At 29.5% G+C, this 24,696-nt stretch overlaps 4 protein-coding genes across 4 annotated transcripts; 2 read left to right on the forward strand and 2 right to left on the reverse strand.

Moving 5' to 3' along the window:
* Positions 1–1,573: 1,573 nt before the first annotated feature.
* LOC112940465 (uncharacterized) lies at positions 1,574–3,607 on the forward strand. The gene is made up of 5 exons (XM_026028679.2): positions 1,574–1,672; positions 2,095–2,222; positions 2,370–2,418; positions 2,712–2,837; positions 3,014–3,607. The coding sequence occupies exons 1-5, from the start codon at positions 1,664–1,666 to the stop codon at positions 3,230–3,232; spliced, it is 531 nt and encodes a 176-aa protein (XP_025884464.2). The 5' UTR covers positions 1,574–1,663; the 3' UTR covers positions 3,233–3,607.
* On the reverse strand, positions 3,238–8,797 carry LOC101251824 (pseudouridine kinase). The gene is made up of 9 exons (XM_004230857.5): positions 8,505–8,797; positions 8,295–8,420; positions 7,863–7,965; positions 7,096–7,143; positions 6,672–6,769; positions 6,474–6,588; positions 5,246–5,328; positions 4,073–4,637; positions 3,238–3,660 (listed from the first exon to the last, which is right to left on the reverse strand). Exons 1-9 carry the CDS (start codon positions 8,544–8,546, stop codon positions 3,602–3,604), a joined length of 1,239 nt encoding a protein of 412 aa, XP_004230905.1. The 5' UTR covers positions 8,547–8,797; the 3' UTR covers positions 3,238–3,601.
* A 9,071-nt stretch (positions 8,798–17,868) lies between these two features.
* Positions 17,869–21,040, forward strand: PMT5 (polyol transporter 5-like). Its single transcript, NM_001300726.1, has 3 exons — positions 17,869–18,054; positions 18,312–18,674; positions 19,737–21,040. The coding sequence occupies exons 1-3, from the start codon at positions 17,925–17,927 to the stop codon at positions 20,867–20,869; spliced, it is 1,626 nt and encodes a 541-aa protein (NP_001287655.1). The 5' UTR covers positions 17,869–17,924; the 3' UTR covers positions 20,870–21,040.
* A 1,861-nt stretch (positions 21,041–22,901) lies between these two features.
* On the reverse strand, positions 22,902–24,270 carry LOC101267565 (BURP domain protein USPL1). Its single transcript, XM_004230915.5, has 2 exons — positions 24,108–24,270; positions 22,902–23,855 (listed from the first exon to the last, which is right to left on the reverse strand). The coding sequence occupies exons 1-2, from the start codon at positions 24,159–24,161 to the stop codon at positions 23,115–23,117; spliced, it is 795 nt and encodes a 264-aa protein (XP_004230963.1). The 5' UTR covers positions 24,162–24,270; the 3' UTR covers positions 22,902–23,114.
* Between the last annotated feature and the right edge of the window lie 426 nt (positions 24,271–24,696).

Consider the following 24,696-nt stretch of genomic DNA (forward strand, 5'->3'; position numbering starts at 1 on the left):
ATATAATATTACTTTTTGTTTCAGAATAAACTGTTTTAATGTTTTTATTTTTTTATAATAAATGACGAAGTTAAGAAGTTCAAGAACAGGTTGATTTTATTCTTCGAAATATTTTCCTAGTTTACATAACTCAAAACCAATTATTAGCCTTTTTTTTATTAGGAATAAGTAGTAAACACATTCTTTTTTTTTTTTTTTCTAAAAATGAATAATTTCTTAAGAAGTATGTCCAAATTAAGAAAACTACTCATTTTGGAATAAAACAAAATATCATTTTCTAATTTTGTAATATAATCCTTTTAATGCATTGCATTCATCAAATTTTGTATCACTATCATATAGTGTAAAAAGTTCTTAAATAACTTCAATGTTATGATACCCTTACAGTGTCTAAGATATAAATTGAAGGTTAAGGTGGAAAAAGAGAATATTTATTCCAATTACCTTTAAGTTTAAATTTCGGTATTACTTACTTATCAAGATAAATTTTGATTTTAAATCAAAAACGGATCATTTTATTTAATTTTTCTATTAAATATTGAAAAGAAAAATCAAATTAGATTAAACTTGAGATCTTAATAATAGGCGATCGGTTTGCATAACGAACGCCTTGGTCTAAATAATTAGTACTTTAAATTCTTTTTTTTTTATAGTAGTACTTAAATAAAAATTTTGTGTCTCAATCTGCTAAAAAGAGAAGCAAATAAGAAAAATTATAGAAACAAAATAGGAATATTTTTGTTTGGTTATGGAATTAATAGTACTATTATTTGTTTTATCCGTATTTCTGTCTTTTACTGTTGACCCAAATTCATAGGTACGGAGTGATTAATTAAAGCTCAAAACATGGAATCTTGGACAGCTCCTTTTGACGAGTCAATTACTAAAGGCCATATTAGTTTTCTTTTCTTTCTTGTCCTTTATTTTTTTCTCTCTTTAAACTCACGGTATTATATATATCGAATTATTATATAATATCGTGTTTTTAGTATTATGATATTTGGTGTGCTATTGATATCAAAAAATAACATAATGAAATATTGAATATCATATCGTAATATAAAATTGATTATATAACATATATATAGCATTAAAATTTTAACAGATATGTAACATAATTTTAGTATAAACTAAATGTTTAGAAGTTGAAAATAATTAAATATGTATTAATCATTTAATTTTTTTATTTTTGAGACCATAATTCTCAAAGATAAAATAAAAATAATAATATCATTTATACATTAATTTTGTAAAATTACGAAGATTAAGAACTACTTATTTTTTTAAAGTAAGCACACATATGATATAAATAGGGAAGGGGGTATTTTTATACGTGTGATGTGAAATTATAATTTAAATAGTCGTTTAAATATGGAAGGAATTATGTGCCCCAATCAAAAGGTGCCAGCTGGCAGTGCTTTGATTTCCCAATTCCGAGGAAATTAAATGGAAAATTTACGATTAAAATTTGAAATTGAATATAATATGAACAAGTAATCCTTGAGCCATACAGATTCCTTATATATATATATATATAATAATGCAGTATTTTTTTAATTATTTTGTACGTTTTCTCTTCAATTCTTCGTTCTTATACAATTTTGCGGTATATATTTTTGCAAACAAAAAGATTTGTCAAATTAGCCAGATATATAATTGAACGATGATCAGAGTCAGTATACATTCTTGCTATATTTTTTTTCTTGAATTATTTCCATTGAATGAGATACTTTAAGTTGTGTAATTGAAGAATTTTAGTAATTTAAGTTAGTTGATTATTTGAAATTTCATGTATGAGTATTCAATTTCATACATGTAATACTCTTCCCTTACCTCTATTTTTAATTTGAAAACTTAACCAGAGTTTTACTTAATTTTGAACTTGGTTTAAAAATTAAAATTTTATTCATATGAGATAGTTTCACGCCTCAATATCTTTTATTAATTAATGCTTATTATAATAGATTATTTGTAATTTATATGTGATCTGATTATGTAAATATTTTGTATACCACCGTAGAAGTATTGAACTTTACCTTTCTATAGTTTTTCTTAATTTTTGTTGTAACTTTTCCCTTTTTCTTTTCTTCTTAGGAAGCGGTAATGACAAGTGAAAACTCAAAACAAAGTGAAACATTAATGAAATTGAACTTGAGGAGTGAAAGCCATGAATGTGTTGAGGCAGATGCACAATGTCCTTCAAATATTCAGACTCCAAAAAGGTGCTTTTAGATGAATATGACAAATTTGTTAAATTTATTTCTTCTATAATCTTCTTATAATTAACTATATATGATATGCAACTTTTCTATTTAATTATTAGTTTTTCACATTTTCTCACTTCTGTTTTATTTTTTCCTTTTGAACAGAGAGAATGAGAATCAACCAGCTGAAGGCAGTTCAAAACCTCACCAAAGTGTACGTAACTTGGATTTTTGACTTAACGATACTTTTATTTTTAGTCCGTTTTAAAAATATATATATATATATATTTTTTGCAACTCTTTACTTTTCAACTTTCCACATTACAATATATCTATGATACATTTTGATATAATTGACATATATTTAATTAAAATCCACAAAATTCAAAAATCGTGTTAATTGTTTTACACTTCACTCCAAATCAGAATGGAACAAACAAATTGAAACAGCGAGAGTAGCTATCTTTTTAAGTACTGATAAAAACACATACCTTTTATTCCTTGCAGGAAAATGTTAATTCTTTAAAAGCAAACGAAGAAGAATTAAGGAAGGAAATTTGTACCCTCTCTTCCCTACTGAAGAAGAGTGCAAAATCTTGCCTGGAACTTAAAAAAGAGAACTACAACTTGCTGGTGAGTTCCCCTTTCTTATTTTATGAGTTTATACACTGTTTGACTAATTTTTCTTTGCAAGGTAATTATGCACAAACTTTTATAATAAACACTTATTGTCAGAACTACCAGTGTTTTATGAAGTAATTTTATGGGAGATACTAATACAAGTTAAATAACATGTTCAAATGGAGCAGCAAGAGTTGAAGAACAAACTCAGCAAAGATGAGATCTCAAAACTTGAAGCCATGAATCCTGATGGAAATTCACAATCTCTTGATAACGACGATGAAGAACCCTGCCAGACTTCTTCAGAATCATCGGATGAGTCCAACTCCTCTTCAGATTGCTATTCGGATGATGAAGAAGGAGATGATTCTGATTCACTCAAACCCATGCAAATAATAAAGGAATGAACAAATTTTGTAACCAAATGACTTGTGACGTGTTTGTACGTTGTTCATACAATTCTAACTACACTGGAGAAGTTAAATCATACAATCTGTAGATGGTTTTAATTTATCCTATTGGATTACAGTTTCTGATAATGATTTCCAACTGCATGCTCTTCTCTCTTAACTGTGCATTTCAACTATTTTGTCGGCTACTTGCTACCTTCCACTAGCACTAGTATGAAATACCGGTAACTCTGCCCAGCTAAGTAGAAGAGAAAAAATCACCTTAGTTTTTGTTTACAAACTTTGATGACCCGTTTCTTATTTGGATCAGATTACAGCAAGGACAAGCAATAGGGTTACACAATAGAACTCACATACATAGGTGACCTATAACTTGGATTGACACAGAAGCATGGTGGCACTGGAGTAGACAGACCTTGCATCATCTGCAAAATGAGAACACCCAGTGTCAGCACACATTATCATTACTAATAAACCTTCTGCGAAAATATCTTACTGCAATACTTTCAATATTATCGGTTAACCCATGTGTATAGCTTGGGAAATTACGAAGACAGGACTAGCACACTAAGGTGAACTATCATTCTTCTTCAGAAAGCAAAACAAAAAATAAAAAATGATTCAACGAAAAAAATAAAAGAAAACAAAAGGAAAGAGGGAGAAAAGATTCTTATTTTCTGAGGGAGAGTGGCCGGAAGAGTGAAATATTCACAATTTAAGAAAACCATGCTGGCATATTTATGTGTTGTATGTACGCAAGCAACATCAAATGAGAATGTGTATAATGTCACACATACAGGCCTAACTGTATCTTATCAGGGAACAGAGCGTGAATACCTGCTAGTTTGGCCAAACAATATTCATCAGGGACATTGCTTTCTACTTCAACAACTACTTTAGCAGCTGCAATCCCAACTGCTATACTTTGCATGACATCTAAACCAGCACACAAAGAAGCTATCGTTCCACCAACTAAGCAATCTCCAGCACCAGTAAGCCTCACTACTGAAGCAGGAAGTGCAGGAAAATGGACAGCAAAAAGATTTGACATGGACTTGCAAATTGAAGCACCAAAAATATTGTCCTTTGGGCAAACTGTACTAACAGCTTCATACAACTGCTTACTGAAGTAAGGGGATTGGTTTCCCTTGAAAGCAAGTCTCTGAAGATTGAACTCTGCTTTGGAGCATACGAGTACGCCTTCTGATCCAAGTGTTACGACAAGTACCTTAACACCTTTGTCTAGCAAAACCCAAATAGCAGGTTTAAGCGTTTGGAAGAAAGATTCCTTGGACAGCTTAGTACTACTATCATCTCTCCGGATTGGTTGAAATATGTCTTTGCCAGATACTGCATTTGCCATGGCTACAAGTTCATCTTCATTAGGTGATGCAAAAGTTACCTGCAAAAACCTTATTATTTAGTTACAATAACAATAATATTACTCATCTAAGAAGAGAAAATCATGCAAAAGATATACAGCCAATCCAAAATGATTCTTCCTGACTTGTGGAAGTTCCCAATGCTAGAATATTTAGACACCAATATTTTCTACTAGAAAGAGCTTAATGCCAAATTGCTATGAGTCACATTCGTGTTTGAAGCTTTCAAATTCTAAAATTCAGCACAATGAGAAGATTAAGCAGTACAATCTTCAGTAGAGCATGAAAACAACAAGTTTTCTCGAGAGTTCTTGCCTTGGAAATGTAAAAGAAACCACCCCTATTTGACTCATTCAGAAATTTAAAAATTACTGTGCTCAAGTCCAAATTAAGCATCCAGATTCAGTCTAAGAACAGCAATGCCTACACACGTTGTTTGAGGAAACACATAGAAGGTAGAAATCATAAAATACAGTTGAAGGGTTTTGAATTTAGTATCATATATACCAACAGAGCTAGTTATTCTTCACAGTTTTTTTATCATATTAACATGCAATACACTCCTCTTCTCAGGTCTTTTATTTAATATCCAAATAAAAGGCATATACACAAGATGTCAAGAACTCACATACTGAACAACTGAAGCAACTCTTCTAGATTTGGCAACTGATACAGGCTCAAACCATACTGGAGTATTAAACTGAGCAGCCACTGAGAGGAAAATGTTTGAAAATGGTTCATAAATATCGATACATATTACTGAAGTACTAAAGTAGTAGATAAAGAATATTGAGCATCTTACAACATTTACAAACAAGAGATATTGGACTGCAAGACAGTAAGTAGGTTTCGAGCTTTCTAGATAGAATTTTGATTAATTGCGCCTACCCAATAGGTAATACAAAATACTCGGTTCAGTATTTGCCTAGTTACATAAACACGAGGGCTTTACTATGGAGAAATGTTGGAGAAGAGTAATTCATCTCCCAGTGAGGAAGATGATCATTCAAGATAAGACTCCAAATAGTAGATGAACATCTAGTAAAACTTTGACTTTTGGAATTTAGAACAATAGACAATGACCAACAAGCAACAAAATCGTTAACTGAATTAGTAATAGTTAAGGAGTTAGAAAATTAATCAAAACAAGATTATGCAAATTTTTCTTACTATTATAGATAAATTTTGTATGTAAACTGGAAACTGTTTATGCCAAAGCACCTATAGACATTACACACGTGCAGAACTCAACCAGAACTACTTTAAAGCATACTTTTCTCGTAGATGCATTCCTAGAGACAATTGATGGACCAGCAGTCTATCAGATCCTTAGAAGCAACATCAGAATAAAAGATTGATCGACTGGACTCTACAAGCTGCATATAAGTTATTTACAGAATATTTCTAATAATTTAAGCAGATACGTGTAGCTCTATATTTAGACGCTAAATAGCTTAAGCTGAATCCCAACACTTTATCCTTACGTGGATCTGTACCCTGAATCTTAAGATTTACATCATGATGAATCCAGTTTCTAGATCTGCACCTGTATTGGATACTTGCACCCCTAGCCGGACAACACAGACAGCAGTTAGAAGTAGATTGCTTGTGCAGAAGAAATATGCTTTTTAGTTTTAAGCTTCAACATTATTTCCTAAAATACAACTCAAGTATGTATCGCTTTAAGCATATATGTGATATCTTTCTCTTCAATGAAGAGCATGTATGTGGTACTTTGAGAATCAATAAGTTCTGCTGTGCATATCACCACTTGATAAATATATATAATGAGAAATTTAGCACCTCCTGAACAACGAAATGCAGATTAATTAACAATGTAAGAGGGAGGCATTTACGTTGACAAGATGCTTCAAGAGAAGAAGAAGTCAAGTTTGCATCAACCATCAATATTGGACTGCAGCTTATTTTGCACTTGAACTTTTCTATCCACATTGGAGTGAGAAACTTTTCCTGTTTTAAAGGCATTTAACACACATTAATAGTAGGTAACAGTGACTATTAACTTTTAACTGCTTATTTTTAAATCAACTCACAATTGACTCTACATGAGCTACACCAGCTGCCACTTCACCTTTCTCATCAAAGATATGACAAACAATAGCAGTTTCAATATTCTGATGTCTCTGGATACCTAGTCAAGGATGACTAATCAGATTCTGCAGTTGATCTTTAATACATGAGTCATGAGAAGCCTCCAATGTCAAAACATGACTAGTTGTTCACTTAAATGATATGCAACTAGCCTTCATTTGGCAGTAGGCAATCCACTTTCATAAAGTGAAAGCATCACTCTATTTCCAAAGTAGGCAAAATGATTTCTCAAGCACTTGGGAATGTGTTACAGGAAGGAAAAAGAGAAAGTAAAGTAGTTAGAAAATGAACCCTTCTCATGTCAACGTAGTTAATGGCAAATGAAAATATTAGGTTGACAGTTCATTAAAAGGTCAAAAAGGTTACCTTCTATAGATAATCCAGCAGATTCCCAGTGTTCCAGTAGCATATTTCCTATAAAAATAGAACAGCATGTGCAAGTCCTCAGTTCTCAACTCATACTAATTTGTTGTTCTAGAGTGATGCGACAGAAACGCTTCTATAAAACATTAAGCTATCCCATTTTTGGAATTAATTTTTTTGGCAACACTGTTAATATTACCATAGACAAACATAATCAGCATGAGTACAAGCTAAAGGACACCTTGACCTTATTGGAAATTTCAATGCTGAGTTATATCATAATCTACACATGTGCCTGTATAACAGCGCATCACTGTAGATTCAATCAATAAAGTCATGCAATAGATTTACCTGTAAGATTAAGGTGGAATTTCAAATGGATTTATTTTTCTAGACTTTGCTTTCACTTGACATGAAACTCTAAACCATAAGATGGGGGAGAACATAACTTACTTACATCATTCACGATAAAAGTTAAGTTTTCTTGGAATAGATGACAGAGATAGTAACACTTATAAAGTGGTCATGATATTGCAAAATATAAGACGGGGGAGAACATAACCTACTTACATCATTCACGCTAAAAGTTGAGTTTTCTTGAATAGAAGAGAAAGATAACAACACTTATGAAGGTAACCTTCCTAAACCTGACAGCGTGTTCTTTCAACAAATCCAATCCGTTAGGTCTGTCAGTTATTACCAAAAAGACCAATTCCATAAAATGTTGGACTAGTGGCAACAGAACTGTGCTAACTATAGAGAGAATTCACCTGCCATGTCAAATCCAACAGCACTTATCATGAATGGTCTCACTTCAAGCTTCGAGATGCAATCAGCAACATTCCTTGCCACACCACCCAATGAAAAGATAACCTGAAGATGATGGTGTCATTATTTAGTTCATCGAAACCAAATGGATGGATCATTTAGTTAAACTCTAAGTAATTGACCTATTGTGAATATGATGGTGTCATCTATTAATAATGTAACCAAACAAGGACTAATTTTAGCATGATTGATTTGCAATAGGAAGAAATGAGAAACCTTTCCTTTTGCATTATATCAGTATGTATGTTATGATTGAAGAAAAAAATGAGTATCAAGAACTACACTTTTACAGACTAAAGCAGTAAAACAACATTCATGTACATACCATATTTATGATCTAGATATTAAAAAAAAATAAGTTAAAAAATTGATACCTTTCCGGGTGTGGTGGTCCTTGGATTAGCATGAATGGAAGATATTGCATTTACATCCAACACCATACCCCCAATGACTACTGGCTCTACTGTACACTTTTTAGCTTGCTCCTCTTTGCAGAAACCCTAAATTGAGCATAGATAAATATGAATAACGAATTAAGAAATATTGAATAGTAATAACGATTCTCTAGAAAAAGATATTGTCACCGATTGGACGCCACAACGGGTTTCATTTTCCGGGGAACTCATATCGGAAAAATGAGTTATTTGACTGAAAACGTTACTCTCCGTTTACTGTCACTGTCCAGCAGCACTGATAGAGGTGGAACGAATATTCTGATTCATCTCTGTTATTGGGCCTTCAGTAACCCATTCACATTGGGCTTCCCTTTTTGTTTGTAACTTGAAAAAACAAGAGTTTGATATCATTGGGCTAAAAGTCCAAAATCCTAGAAAAGTATATATACATATATACACACAACTTATACGCTTTATTCATCATTGAAAAGAAGTTGGTTGAGGTATTTAGGACCATATTTATACTATTAAAAATAAATTTTGTCATAAAGTTTAAAATTGCACACAATATAATTGGGCAACACATTTGAAATATGAAACCTCATGATATTGACTACTTCTCAAAGATGATATTAAAAGATGGTCAGTGAATGTCATTCCTACATAAAAAGCAACAATTTTGGGGCATGAAAAATAAAGAAATTGTAACCAAAAAAAGAAGGACAACAAATATGAGATTAAAAAAAATTATATATATTTTATCAGGTAAATTCACTAATATCTGTATTGATAAAAAGTTATAATTAGTCAACAAAATAATTAAGATCCGCACAAATTGATCTATGCGTAAGTCAAATAAGGTAATAGACTAGTCCAAAAAGTGTGTAGTATATATGTGTGGTGAGCATGAGGATATATAATTTGAAATCTTTTGCAACAGTCAAAACTATATGGCCCTAACCAAATTGGAGTTTAGTACATCATATCTGACTTTGACTCTTAAGACTTAATAGTAGTAGTATTACTCTTTCTTGACAGATAAGTGTAACCAATAATATTAAAAAATTGAGCATCTGACATCATTATTCATAAATTTATTAATTGAAAACTAAACTAAACAGACAGTATAAACGTTATTTTAAAATCTCCGCTAGGGCCCATTTGGATGAGCTTAATAAAAGCAGCTTTAAAAAAGTACTTTTGAAAGTGCTGAAACTTATTTTTAAAATAAACAGTTATGTGTTTGAATAAAAATGCTGAAGTTGCTATGCCAAACGTGAAAAGGGAAAAATGGAAGAAAGAGATACTAGGATTATGTGGGTAATTTGGAGATTGTATAGAAATATTAAGGGCAAAAAGATAAAAATGTGGTCAACTTAAGATAGCTTATAATAAGCTAAAAAAAAAAAGCACCCTTACCCCAGCTTTTAACTTTTGGCTTAAAATAAGTTTTTTTTTTATTTAAAATAAGTTATTTTAAGTATTGTCAAACAACTAAATAAGTTAAAAACCAGTTTTTAAGTCAGTTTGACCAACTTTTAAGCTGAGCCAAACAGGCTCTTAATTTGTCGCGTCTGTTATTTGATTATTGTATACAACTTTTATGTAATCTATCAATATGCAACCATCAAATTACTATATCGAAAAAAAGGTTTTTGTTTTTTCCTAATATTAAAATCTTAATCTTGTGTATAATAAACTTTTGAGAAATAAATATAAGCCATCCAATTAATCTACTTCCCTAAATACGATATCTTTCTTTAAAAATACATAAATTTTCAATTTTTTTCAATTGAAAATCTATCAAAAATTATAATCCATTTAATCTGGTAATAAGATAATTTCTATATATTCAAACAGATTTCACATTGTAAAATTATACAAATTATGTTACATTGTTGTTTGTGCTGTAATTTGTTGGCAGTCCAAATCAAAGCCCCAAAATTGGGGGTATTTTTTATGATATATGACAAGATAATAAAGTTGGCATCAAGACTTAGAAAATCTGTAGCAATATAGTAATATTCAAAGCCACGTGAAGTGGACTTTTTAGGATTATTTATTGGTGAATTATTGTTGTCCTACAATTTGATACGTAATTAATACTCATATCATATCATTTTCTATCATTGTCCTCAATTAATTGACACACTTTTTAATTAGGGTAAGAAAATAAATGATTCATTGCATGTGGCTAGAGCCTAGATTAGTTGGTCAAAGGTTCAAAACATTAGCCATAATTTTTATTATAATAAAACAACCTTTGTGAAAGTACAATAACTAATTGTTATATTTACCAAAATAGTCCAAAGCAAAATAATTTTGATAGAGACAGGTTCTATTAAAAAATAAAGAATTAGTTAGCAATTAACAAAATTTCGTAGCAAAATGGTAAAAAGAAATTCATGTTAATTTTATTTAGTGATGGATTATAATAAGATTATTCAAAAAGGTATAAGTTTCAAATTAATCAAAAATTATCAACAAATTTTATGGCTAATTTCCAAAAAAAATTCAATTTTTAACTTAATTCTATGTCAGAAAAGCTATGAATTGGGGGCAGACAAAACCGGTGAGACTTAATTGATATTTTTTTTAGCATTTTATTTGTTATTGACAAAGAAATTCGTAATTATTTTTTAGATGCGTACATAGTAAGCAAATTGGACACGCTCTATGGAGCTTGAAAGCATGTTTGAGAATTTGAAACTCAAAACGTTCATTTGAAAAATCACTTACTCAATCAACTAAATAATTTTTACGGGTGATTATAGCATTTCATTAAATATATTTTTTTAGAAATGTCTTTAAATATATAATGGCACGTCGCTGTTATTAACAACCTAACAGCCTGTAATTAATAGAAACTATTTAATTAGACGTAAGCATGAAAAGGCTAGGAATATGGACATTGACTTCTATTTATGACTTCAATTAATAATTAATTGGGTGAATAAGTTTTGACAAGTCCTAATTTCTAATGGTAATTTCTTAAAAATGAACTTGGTGTATTAATCATGGTATTTTCATGAACACGTCAAATTGATGAGTTTTAATATTAATAATGGTTGATTCAACTTATTATAGTGCAACGATTAATGCATGGGAAAGTCAAACCGCGTATAATAAATTTTAAAGATCAAGTTACTTAGAACCCCACAAGAGCTTAGGGCTATTAATAATCAATTTGATTATAATTTATTTCACGTAATATCAATTTTTTCTCCAATAAATGCACACTCTATTCATACTAAGGATATAAATGAGAAAAGATCATTAATACATTTTTAATTTTCTAAAACTACAATATGTTTGAGTAATTATTTTTTGCAAATACGAACAATACAATAAAATTGAGACAAAATTAAAATCAATTATATCAAAGACTCATTGGAGTTACTAAAACATTCACAGTAAAAGTATCTAAATCTAATTTAAAATATATTAATATTTTACACAATTTTATCGATGCTAAATCAATACGAATGGACTAACATAAATTTTAGTTTGTATAGTTAGCCTACTAATCTTACTTTTGAATCATAATTTATAGAAGTTGAATTGTCTAACTTGCCAGTAAGTGGGCAGCCATAATTTTATAATTATATCTAACTAAACTAGATCAGAAAGTAGCAATAATTAAAAGTCATGAATTGGTTAACTAGAAATTTAACTAGTAACTAATTATTAGGTTAATGATTTACTAATTATAAGAAATGGAGTATATTAAGCTTGATTTATTGGGATCAGAGTATTTTTAATTCGGATTGTTCATGTAGACATACTTTTCAAGGATTCTGCTATTATCATTATATAACCTACAAATTCAGTTATTATTATTGGTATTCTAAGGAAATTAAGATTTTTTGGTCGTCATTTACAACTTAATTTTTTTTTAAAAAATGTTTTTTCTGATCTCTTGTATCTAAAATTAAAAAAGTTCCTGTGAAAAGTAAATTATAAAGAAAAAAAATTATGAATAAACTACAAAATCAGTCAAACTGTATTTTAAATTCTTCGTATAATTACGTGCAACTGCCAAAAAAAAAAGTCAATACTTTGACCAAGAAAAAAGGAAAAATTATTTGGTACTCTATAATTATTGAAAAAAGCCGTATATTATTTGTTTTTCCGTCACACATGAGTCATTTAACTATTCATTAAAATTCATTTAAAAATCACTCTCGTGTACAAATTTATTTTTTTGTGACAAGAAAAATTCTTAGCTGCTATTTTTTGGGTGCGCACAAAGAAAAAAAATTTCTCCTATGCAATAACTCGCACATCATATAGGAGAGGTAATTCATACTAGGCAAATTCGGTGCGACCAGCTCAACCCAGAAGGCAAATTAGACCCAAAATTTTGAACTTGAAGACCTCCAATATAAAAGTCTCAAGTCCAAACCACAGGGTCACCCTGAAGGGTTCATGTTCATATTCATTTATTGGTGCATTTTGTGGGATTACACTTTGGCACTTAAAAATAATTGATATCCTTTTTAATCTCCATATTCGAACTAATTAAAATTAAATTTAAATTTTATGCTTTTAATAATTAAACACACATTAATAAATATTTAATTTAGTACTCATATTCGACTCGATCAATCCGTTTACACCACTTTGACTTAGTACTCATATTCGACTCGATCAATCCACACCACTAACATAATTTTTTGGGAAAACATAAAAAGAACTCAATTGGGTGGGGGTTAGATAAAATAAAAATAAAATTGGGGGTGGGTGAATTGGAGACAGGAGATGAGAGTGAGTAGAATAATAAATTACTTTAGAAAACTTAAAATATATAAATTTATTTTTATTTTTTTAATCAATATGGATGAAATATGGGTAAACTCATATTCAATTATCAATTACGAAATCATATTAATCTATATAAAATATAAACGGATTGAATAATTACTCATTTTAATTTAAAATATCTTAAACTAAATCAAATTCGATTAAATCTAACTACTTATCATTTTTATAACACGCTACGCGATATGAAGAAATATTTTCCAGTTCTCTATATGTGATGAGTCATGTTTTCAATGAATAGATTATTTTGAATCTACTCACAAACCAACAAATTCCACATGTTGATGAACTGAAGATGCAGTGAAATAGACTAGTTGCAATACTCATAAAAAATAGCAGTTGTAGTAATCTTTGAATTTAGAGAAGTCCTGTTATGAATTTGTGTCTCTGCATTAATTTTATTAGTTAAAAATATCCACCTGTCCAATTAAATATCCCTTGTGGGTCTACTAGTCCATATTTAATTTATATTTATTACTATTTAAAATTAAAACAATTAGTTTATAAATTTGAATATTCTCTAAATGATTCACCAAATGAGCCAGTAGTTGAGTGTCAAAGAGAGACATCGATTTCTTAAATATTATGATAACTCGCAAAAGACTTTTATGATTGTCAATCATAAATACTATTATATTTAAGAATTTTAATTAATTAAAATAAATCTTAATAAAAACACATTTTACATTTATAATTTATTAACAAATGAAGAGCATTCTCCACGTTCTCCAATAGATAATACGATACAATTAATTCTAAATAAATAACATTTTCAATGATCTAGCCATGTATTTATATGGTACGAGTGTAGCCTTAACCAAACCCATAAAGAATCTTTTCGAAGTCGAAGGTATAAGTATATAGAGAAATATATTTGTCAATTGTCGTCATCATAATAATAATAATATCAAAGCTAAGAAATTAAAATACATAAGTATAACAACTGGCATTTTCCATAAATAGTGTATATAGCATATATAGCAATAGCTCAACAATGGCCATATATATATATATTATTTTATTTTATTCAACAATGGCCATATATAATATATAATTGCTGTCAAGTTGAGTAGCTACTGGAGAAACATAGGAGCCAAAAATATAGTTTAGAATATATTATCAAAATATACCTCGATATTCGTACTTAAAGAGTTACAGATTCCAATTATATACACTAGTATATCTCATGTCATACAAGAATTTTAATAAAATACAAACAGTTCGATTATGCGGGAGTTGTTCGATAAGAAAGATAAAAGATAATAATTTTTTGAAAAAATCTTATTATTTATATAATTTTGTCATAAAATAAATTATATATTTATATAACGGGAATAATTAATTTTATTTTATAGAATGATTTTGTTTATCTCACGCTATATATAAAGACACTTGAAACATAACACTTAATTATTTATGTATAAAATTTGTTTAAATTTTACTCTCCTCATATTTGATTATATTATTACGTTGTGATTGACCTGTCGACACATGAACTTTATAATATACAAAAATGAAAAAGAAAAATATAACAAGTTGTAGTGTGAATATATAACTAAAAAACAAGAATTTTTCTAATGAAATGAGTGTGGGGCATTTCTTTTATTTTAGCAGTAAAAGATATGAAGCCCATCAGTGTTGACTCCAAACATATCAGCATTTATCATCCAATACTTTCCAAATTGATTTGATTCCCATTTTTTCTATTTTTCTTTTTTCGTAATGCAATTATTAATTTGACTTTATTTCAAATCCGAAAGCAACAATTTCGAATATGATCACTCAATTATTAATAATTATCTCGCAAAAATTGTTTATTTTAATTTCTTTTACTAGTAATAAAGTGTAGATCACTATTCTAATGACTCAATTATAAATAATTAATAAAAAGTCATTATTTTTTACAACGTAATAGTGATATTTGCTTCATCTTTTTTACCAACGTTTAGTTCACTGTTTTATTTCTTTTGCTAATAATAGAAAATAAGACTTCTTTTTCACATCAAATAATTGACTCATTTACCTTTTTCCTAAGTAATACTTAGGTCCAATAAATAAACATTGTAATATAATAATATTCGCATGATTATCTTTTTATTTGCCTGAAATAATGTAAGAAACTATGGATAAGCATCATAGGCGTGTTCCGCGAAAGCATACCTACTACTGAAAATTGTAACTAATATTTTTGTCTCACTTTTTTTTATTCTTTATAAATTAAATCGAAGAAAATTAAATAAATATTTCAAAAAAAAACCTTCATTTTTGAAAAATCATGTAGCAAAATTATTTAAATTTATTTTCGTTCAATAAAATCATCACCGAACTTAGGATTATGAATCCCCTTAAACTTAATGACTAGAATTAAGTTGGATTATAACATGTACTCTTTTTTTAAAATATGGTGCAAGTTACTTTCATTGGTTTTGATAATGACTTCATTATAGTGGAATATCATGTGGTTCCTCTCAAAATGTGTGGCATTTCTATTCAAAGATTATTAGATTATGACATGCAAATTCATGTTTTGCCAAGCTTTAAAGGCAATACCCTTTTTTTTTTCTCGAAAAAACGATTACTACTTTATAACAAGAAGTTAGGTGTTGCAAATTATCCAACTTAAAGCTAGCATCATATCATAATTAGCACATGGATTTAGCTGTTTTCTAAGCTAATTAATACTAGCTTAAATTAGTGCTTACAAACATGTGAGAATGTTCTCGTGGGACGGTTGTGTTCGATACGTAGGAAACATTTTTTTTAAAAAAAAGAAAATACTAAAATTTTTTGAGGTCTATATAATTATCAAATATTTTGAATTTTTTTTTTTGGAAAGCAATTTAATTTAAGATTGATAAATTAATTATCCAAATGAAAATAATAATAGAAAAACAGATTTCACTAGTAATCACATTCCACGTTATTTGTCCTTCCACTCTACAAGGCTAAACTTCCAACCCCTATCATCTATAGATTTCTATGTTGTTGTAAGGAGTAAGTAATTAAAAAATAACGTAAGTTGTGGTGTAGCGATAAGACTGTTTCATTTTTAATCAGATATTTCAATTTTGAGCTTTGAGTATAAAAAAAATTATGTTCAGAATGTCAATCCCAAATAATTCATACACTGTTTAATTGAAACTCCAACACGAGTGCGGAATTTTAAGTCAAATAACAAAAATAATTTTAAAAAAATAACGAAAATAGACAAGCTAAGCTAGCCTAAATGGAGCAAATGGATAGGGGATAAGGGTTCATTGGATCCCAATATTTCATTTTTAAAACTAAAATGCCTTCGTAGGTATGGAGGAAACTCTCCTTTGACTTGTCTATCCTTTTAAATGACCAATGAGTCCAACTTAGAGCTGTTTGGCCTTAAAAAATTTAAAATTAAAAAGGAGCTGTTTGGCCAACCGATGTGGTCATTGGAGGTAAAAAATAAATTTGAAAACAAAAAGTGGTAATTATTATTTTTTGAGGTGTTAATTAATAAGTAAATTCTTTTCCAAGTAAAATTAGAAATATTTTTTTCATAGCAATTTAAAAGTTATGTTTTTAACAATAATGTGAAGCACAATCAAAGTGCCTAGTTATTTTCATAAATTTACGCTGTCATTGATGAGTCTATTTTAATCAACTTAAAAGTTAAAAAAAAAAAGAAGAAATTTAAGTCATTTTTATCTTTTGGAAGTACTTAATAAAGAATTAAAATAATTTAAAATGAATAAAAAATGACATTTCAAAAGTTAAATATAAATTTCCCTATTTTTTTTTTACCTGACAATTATTAAAGTATAATTTTTATTTTTTTCGATTTAAATCCTTTTTTCTTTTTTAAAAAAATCCAAATAGACTATATCTTTTAATTCTTATCTGATTTGATTCACTTTTTGATTTTATATTGGATACTCTTTAACCAAATTTTTTTTCTATGAAAAGGAAGAGTTTTGAAATAATTTTTGTAAGAACTTTTGGATAAAATTTCTAATAGGAGTATAAACTTGGTACTTTTTGCATATATATCAAACAATTAGAATTAGCTAATTCAATTGTTCCCTAATTATGTTTCTGCTGTTCCATATATGGTAGTACTTAAGAAGATAATTTAGTCATTAACTGATCAACCTGGTTAAGTTTAAACCAACTATAAAATTGGATATCAGCATCACCAAAACGAACAATAATACGCAATGCCCTTGTTTTCTCAAATCATTTGCTATTTATGTATGATTAATTCAGAATCATTTTGTTAAGTTCTATTAGAAAAATAATATTTTAATTAAGAATCAATTTGAGACATATTTTTTATTCTAATAGTAAAAAAAATTATTGACATAGATCATAACATATTGTAATTATAATGAGCTTGTTGTAGTTACGCTAATTTATCTTCAACTGATATTTTAGATTTTCAATTTTAAATATGTATAAATAGATAGTTAAATTTATACCATTAAACAAATAAACACAAATATACACGCTCAACGTAACCTATGTAATAAATATAAAACGTTACATCTTTACTTATTTAATTTCATATAAATTTAAATATTTATTTATGCATATCAAAACTCATACGTAATAAACGTAAAAATGAGTTATAATCAAATTTTAAAAATCAATAAACCAAAATTAAAATGGACCCCATAAGCTCAATAATATAACATATTAGGTCAATATTAGGGGCCCTTTTTTTTGTATATAAATAAAGGTGTGTGATAAACACAAAGATGAAGACCACACACTCTTGGCCTTCTCTCTCTGGCTAACAATTTTTCTCTTCCAATAATGGAGGAAGATAAACAAAACCAGGTAGCTAGAATTCAAGATTTTGATCCACCAAAGAAACCAAAAACAAACAAATATGCAATTGCTTGTACTTTTCTTGCTTCATTGTCATCCATCTTGCTTGGTTATGGTAACTACTTTCATTTTATCCCTTCTTAATTATATAACATACTACTTCATTTATTACCTAGGTAAAGTTAATTAAAACATCATCTCAAATTATTTGTCTCTTTTTCTAATAATAGTTATCTCAAATTATTATTATTTAACACTAATAGTTATCATAAATATATCATGAACTTATTACGTCATTATAATACTTGTTATACGTTTAATTTAAATTTTGAATTTGTTTATAACGATTTTATAACCTTTTGGTCGATGCAGATATTGGTGTAATGAGTGGAGCAATCCTCTATATTAAGAAAGATCTCCATATTACTGATGTACAAGTTGAGATTCTAGTTGGAATCCTCAATGTTTACTCGCTCTTTGGTTCCGCCGCCGCTGGTCGGACCTCCGATTGGATTGGCCGCCGGTACACTATGGTGGTGGCTGCCGGGATTTTCTTCGCCGGAGCTCTCTTGATGGGTTTTGCTACAACTTACGCCTTTCTCATGTTTGGTCGATTCGTCGCCGGAGTCGGAGTTGGGTACGCTCTCATGGTTGCTCCGGTTTACACAGCTGAAGTCTCGCCGGCGTCATCTCGCGGTTTTCTTACTTCCTTCCCCGAAGTTTTCATTAATTTCGGTACGTACTAATTTTGAGTTTACCATTTAATTTATATAGTAGGAAAATGGATAATATGACTAATAAAATTTCGATGGAAAGTTACTTTATATCAAATATATTAAAATATTTTTTAATTTTGTGACTTTAAATATATCACGTAAAAATGAAAAGTTAAAATTTTATAAAAAAATTGATCATGCAGACTGAAAAGGAGGAATAAGGTGATTTTTTTTTTAGAACGGAGTGAGTATCGTTTTATGAAATTTATATTGATTAAGAATAGAAAAAATTTAAATCAATGGCGTGGGACTTTGAATCTAACGTTGAAATTGTCGTTTTCCTTCGTGATGGGACGAGTCAATAATATGACAAACAACATGTTTTTGTCGAATAATTTCATTGATACGATAATATCGAATAATTTCATTGATACGATAATATAGAAAAATATATTTTACTCTGTATAATTTGACTGTAAGACAAATACCAGCTTTCTCATTCCAATATTTTTGTGTATTCAAAAAAATTTATAAATATTAAAATAATTTGTATTTTTTGTCAGTTATAATTACTATAGATTATGTGCCATCACAAATTTAAATATACGATTTTAATCAATTTGATTTATTTTTTTAATTTATAGCAATTTTTAAAATTAAACTTTTCATACGCTATATTTAAAATTATAAAATATATTTAATATATTTTTAAAGTCATGAAAATATCTATTAAGAGTTAAGTTTAAAAGGTCAAATAAAAAGAGTGAGAAGTTATTGCAAGTAATCTAAGTTGTTGAGCTTTAAATAAAAGTGTAAATCATTTATTACCTTTTAATACTAGTTAAGGAAATATTGTTATTAGCAAAGGTACCATGCTATTTTTTTCAACACTTACAAATTAGGTCAACTAAATGGTGAGGCCGCTAAAGTCATTGCTCTAAGCCCGTATTTTGAATGGGTCATTTTTAATTTTATTGAGATGTTTTTAATTTAAATGATGAAAAATATTTTTGATAAATATTTATTTGTATTTGATATTTATGTTTATCCAAATAGACTGAGATTAATTTGTTAATGGCAGGTATATTGATGGGATATGTATCTAACGTGGTGTTTTCAAAACTTTCAACTCACCTGAGTTGGCGATTCATGCTCGGAATCGGAGCAATCCCATCGGTATTCTTGGCCGTTAGTGTTCTGGCCATGCCGGAGTCACCGCGTTGGTTAGTTATGCAAGGTCGACTCGGCGATGCAAGGCGAGTTCTCAACAAAACATCTGATTCCTTACAAGAAGCTCAATTCAGACTCGCCGATATCAAACAAGCCGCCGGCATACCGGAGAACTGCAACGACGACATTGTCGAAGTACCAAAACGCCCTACAGGAGATAACGTATGGAAGGAATTGGTCTTCTCTCCGACGCCGGCCGTCCGACACATCTTAATCACCGGTGTAGGAATCCATTTTTTCCAGCAAGCAAGTGGAATTGACGCTGTTGTTTTGTACAGCCCGAAGATTTTTGAAAAAGCCGGGATCAAGTCCGATCACGACAAGTTGCTCTGCACCGTCGCCGTCGGAGTAGTCAAAACATTGTTCATTCTAGTAGCCACATTTATGCTTGACAGATCCGGTCGTCGGCGGTTGCTATTAACCAGTGTCGGCGGAATGGTGGCGTCGTTGGTGCTTCTCGCGACAGGCCTCACAATTATCGAACACTCAGAACAGAAATTAATTTGGGCAATAGCACTCTGCATAGCAATGGTGTTAGCTTACGTGGCGCTTTTCTCAATCGGTATGGGTCCGATAACGTGGGTTTACAGTTCGGAGATATTTCCGTTGAGGCTCCGGGCAACTGGATGCAGTATAGGGGTAGCAGTGAACAGAGTAACAAGTGGAGTAGTGTCAATGACGTTTTTGTCCCTAGAAAAGGCGATAACAATCGGAGCTGCGTTCTTCTTGTACGCCGCCTTAGCGGCGGTGGCGTTGGTGTTTTTCTACACATTGATGCCGGAAACTCAAGGGAAGACTCTAGAAGAAATGGAAACATTGTTTGGAACTTTCTGGAACTGGAGAGCGAGGGCGAGAGAACTGAAAGAATTAAAGAAGACGGAGAAAAACAGTAACGATAACGGCCATATTCCGATGGGTACTAGTAATGCTCTAGCTATGCAAAATGTTATGATGGTAACAACACAAACAAACATAGTTGTGTGATTGTTTGAGACTAATAACAATATATGAAAACAGAGCAATTTCCTAATTTTGTACATACTACTACTTCAATATGTGGTAACTTGGGTAAAAACTACATCATGTATTATATATATATATATATATGACGATATTTATCAAATCCAATACATGATGAGTAAATTGAGGTTAAAATTATCTTAAAACTGCCTTTAGAATATGTTATTTTTGTCTCATTACCCTTAACATGGTCCTTGAATTTCTTTCGAATAAATAATTAAACTCGAGATCAGCATTGAGTTTGTAATTATTCACAGCAAACCAAAATAATATAAAAATTAAGTCTACAATTGGGCTCACGAAAAGACACATAATAAAATGAGCAAAGGTCGATTGAGATATTTTAATCATGTTTTTGCATCAACGTCTAAATGTATCATAGTTCTGAAAGTATAGCGGGTGGACCTAAGATCACATTGTCTAGAAAGACCTACAGACCAGATAAAATATGATTAAGAAATTGCTACTTCAATGGTTCATTGGTACCACTAAAATCTCAACCATCTTCATTTTCTTACAACTCACAAACGCTCTCTTTCACCTTTTTGATAAATTTTTTTCAGGCCCATCCGTCCACTTTCTCTAGATCATAACTTATTTGAAATGTTGATGTTATCCCTTTTTATTTCTACTTGTATTTTATTTTTCTTGAATTAAGAATTTTTCGAAAATATTCTCTCTATCTTCAAAGGGTAAGAATAGAATTTGTTGCATAACGCTATTCTATGTATTCTTCCTTTATGACGTTTCATTGGTATGTTATTGTTAACTTATATGAAATTCCGAACATATTCAATAAAAATCTTCTGTTAAATATATGAAAAATGACGCACAAATTTTGCTTGATATGATAGGTGAAAAGTGAAACTGCCAAGGCCTTAAAATGTTGGTGGTCCTCTAGTCTATGTATGTTAGCCCCAGTGTGCTAACATTGTGACCAGAATTTCATGGTCCTATTACGCCACCATTTTTGTTGTTGTTTGCATTAGTGGACAACTGGATGGCATCAGCTTTAATCATAGGATTTGTGAGGATATTAACATTTGTTTATAAATCTGTGATTATAATCATTTTTCATGATATTGCTCAAAAGTGGTTGGTTATTCCTGAAATTTACCATATTTTACGTAGGCCTAATTAAACGTGCTATTCTGCAACTACATCCGTGGAAATAGTATGGGTAGAAGCCCATATCTAATACTTCGTTGTAGTGGTCTTTCTTCTACAAGGAGCCCAAACTCAAAATCAAAGTTCAAAAAATAACAAACACGATTGGCATAATGCTCTATAAATAAAGTTTCATATAGGCAAATAGGATATATATATACAAATTATACATTTTCAAAATTCCATTTTGTATATTTTGCTTTACAATATACAAATATGTTAATTTATTATGATTTTTTTTTTCAAAAATCGTATAGAAATGCCTTTGGTATTACACAAAATTCTGAATTTATACAATTAGAAACTGAATTATATAAATTTTAAATTTATACAAATTAACAGAATAATATAATAAATAATTACTTTATTGAAATATTTGAAGTTGGAGTTTTTATTTGGTTATACTTTTTACAAAGAATAATTAGAATTTGAATATATTTTGTATGAATATGATTTAAACTCTCAATTTAATTTTTTTTTTTAAAAAAGTACTCAATTTAACTAGCTTAACCATATGTACATTTTTTCATTCAACTTGACACATTTTCTTTTTGTTGGTGGCATGAGTTTCTTAATATATTAGATAGAAGAATAAAACTTGCAACATTTTGAATAGTGAAAGGATTTTTTTGTTCACTTATATAATACAAGAATGTACTTTAAGTTTTAAGTCATACTTTAAAAATAATTTTAGTAAAAAACTCTTTCAAAATACTTTGAAAATATTTAGATACTTACCGGGGCAATTCCATATATTCTTTGTAAATTAATTTAAAATTATAGTGTAAATCATAAAATTTAAATCTTAAATCATACTTACTCTCACGGGTTATGCATATGTATTAATGTATATCATTGAATTTAAACAAGAGGACCACAAACCACTTATGCTGCTTGATCTCTTTACAAATATTGCCTCACACGGCACAAACGTGCGATCCTCTAAAAATACATTATTTTTAAAAGATTCAACACGATCTAAATAAGATTTTAAAAAGTCCAAACAACCTAACAAAATATTATCTAGTACACAGGAAGAAATTTACATAGATAATGATGGAACCCAAACAAGATTATCTACTGGGAAAAAATGACAAACAGGGGAACTTCCAGGCAGAACTTTCAACACTCTAAAAGCAACATGATCATGATTCCATTCTTTAGTATCCATATGACAAATTGCAGCAGCTTCAATTCTATCTCCATTTTCACCCAAAAGTGAAATCTTGAATAATTTATTTTCCCCTTTTTGCATGTGGCAATAGAAAACAGCATAAGGGTAAGGTAAAGTATGACAAGCCACTAATTTTGGCACTAAAATCTCCTTTGGTTTTTGCAAAATTGTGTAATTTTGTAAAGTAACAGGGGATTTCTTCAAGAATTCTGTAGTGTATACATCGAGTTTGGTGTTAAATCCTAAAATTTCTTGAACAAAATCAAGCATTGATTCTAATGAAGTAGCGCAGAATTTGGATTCACCATTCATTGCTGAGATTTCGCAGTGGAAAAATGTGTCTTCCATAGCTTTTGCTTGAGGTGAATCTTTAGAAAATGTGAAAAATTTAAGAAGATAAGTAAGATTTGATGAAGAAAATGGAATCGAATTTGCTTCTTTTCTAGGAAGTAAATGAGGAGAAGTTGAAGGGTCTTTTAGTGCAAAAAACAGAGGCATCATTTTTCCAATTTTTAAATCTTTTGGAGTGAAGAAAATATTGAGTTGTGGATTTAGAGTTTCTTCTGGAGAAGTTTTTGCAATGTCTCTGGCTCTGCTTTCACTCACAAACTGCAAAAACAAACAAATAAATAAATTTAATCATAGTGTAAAACCCCAAAAAATATAAAATCTCTACAATTACACTGTTTATATCGCTTATCAGTGTATGAACAACTATTTCTCGAACAGAATTTAGGTTCATATGAGATCATTATATCCAATGAGATACAAGATCGATCATATTCAATTGAATTCACTATGTTATAAGGAACTTAGTACTATACACTTAAAAGTTGAACTCGTAAAATTTAAATTTCGTACCTGACACAGAAGAAGTGCATGAAGTAAGATGGAAAGAGTGGGTCTAAACTCCATGGTTGATCAGTTTTCTTGTTTCTACTCTGATGTTTTTTTGTTTTCTAAAATAGATGGAAAGTGAACTTCATGTACCAATAACAGTTCTTTTTTCTTCTGTCATATTCTTAATTGGTCACTCTTTAAGTATATATAAATTTCTTTTCGAATCCTTTTACTTTTGGATTTATTTAAAAAATAATTAATAAATTTTAGACAATTTAAAATAATATTAATATCATCACATCACTTAAAAGGTAAGTTTGATATGACATATTAAAATATAATTGTAAATATAAATAACTCAATTAGTTGACAATCTGAACTTCACCTTATTTGATAAGAATTTGATTCCACACATGGTAATTTCTTCTTATTTCTCCTACCCCTAACCTTAATGTTATTTTATTTTTAAAAAAACATGTTAAAATATATTAATAGTGTTAAATATATTAGTATATAATATAACCACTCTATAAAAAATATATTTTTATGAATATTTTTTTTCTTGGAAATATAGTCCAATGGGAAGAACATGCCAACTTGACAACAAAAC

Source organism: Solanum lycopersicum, chromosome 1 (assembly GCF_036512215.1).
Source record: "Solanum lycopersicum chromosome 1, SLM_r2.1".
Taxonomy (NCBI): Eukaryota; Viridiplantae; Streptophyta; class Magnoliopsida; order Solanales; family Solanaceae; genus Solanum; species Solanum lycopersicum.

Bases quoted from the DNA above. Each gene is read 5' to 3' on its own strand.
- LOC112940465 (XM_026028679.2), top strand. The intron at 2,223-2,369 runs GTGCTTTTAGAT...CCTTTTGAACAG, and splicing joins AATATTCAGACTCCAAAAAG to AGAGAATGAGAATCAACCAG. The intron at 2,838-3,013 runs GTGAGTTCCCCT...CAAATGGAGCAG, and splicing joins AAGAGAACTACAACTTGCTG to CAAGAGTTGAAGAACAAACT.
- LOC101251824 (XM_004230857.5), bottom strand. From the start codon at position 8,546: ATGAGTTCCCCGGAAAATGAAACCCGTTGTGGCGTCCAATCG. The intron at 7,966-8,294 runs GTATCAATTTTT...CATCATCTTCAG, and splicing joins GGACCACCACACCCGGAAAG to GTTATCTTTTCATTGGGTGG. The intron at 6,770-7,095 runs GTAACCTTTTTG...ATCCTTGACTAG, and splicing joins TGCTGGATTATCTATAGAAG to GTATCCAGAGACATCAGAAT.
- PMT5 (NM_001300726.1), top strand. From the start codon at position 17,925: ATGGAGGAAGATAAACAAAACCAGGTAGCTAGAATTCAAGATTTTGAT. The intron at 18,055-18,311 runs GTAACTACTTTC...TGGTCGATGCAG, and splicing joins ATCCATCTTGCTTGGTTATG to ATATTGGTGTAATGAGTGGA. The intron at 18,675-19,736 runs GTACGTACTAAT...TGTTAATGGCAG, and splicing joins CGAAGTTTTCATTAATTTCG to GTATATTGATGGGATATGTA.
- LOC101267565 (XM_004230915.5), bottom strand. From the start codon at position 24,161: ATGGAGTTTAGACCCACTCTTTCCATCTTACTTCATGCACTTCTTCTG. The intron at 23,856-24,107 runs GTACGAAATTTA...TTGTTTTTGCAG, and splicing joins ATGCACTTCTTCTGTGTCAG to TTTGTGAGTGAAAGCAGAGC.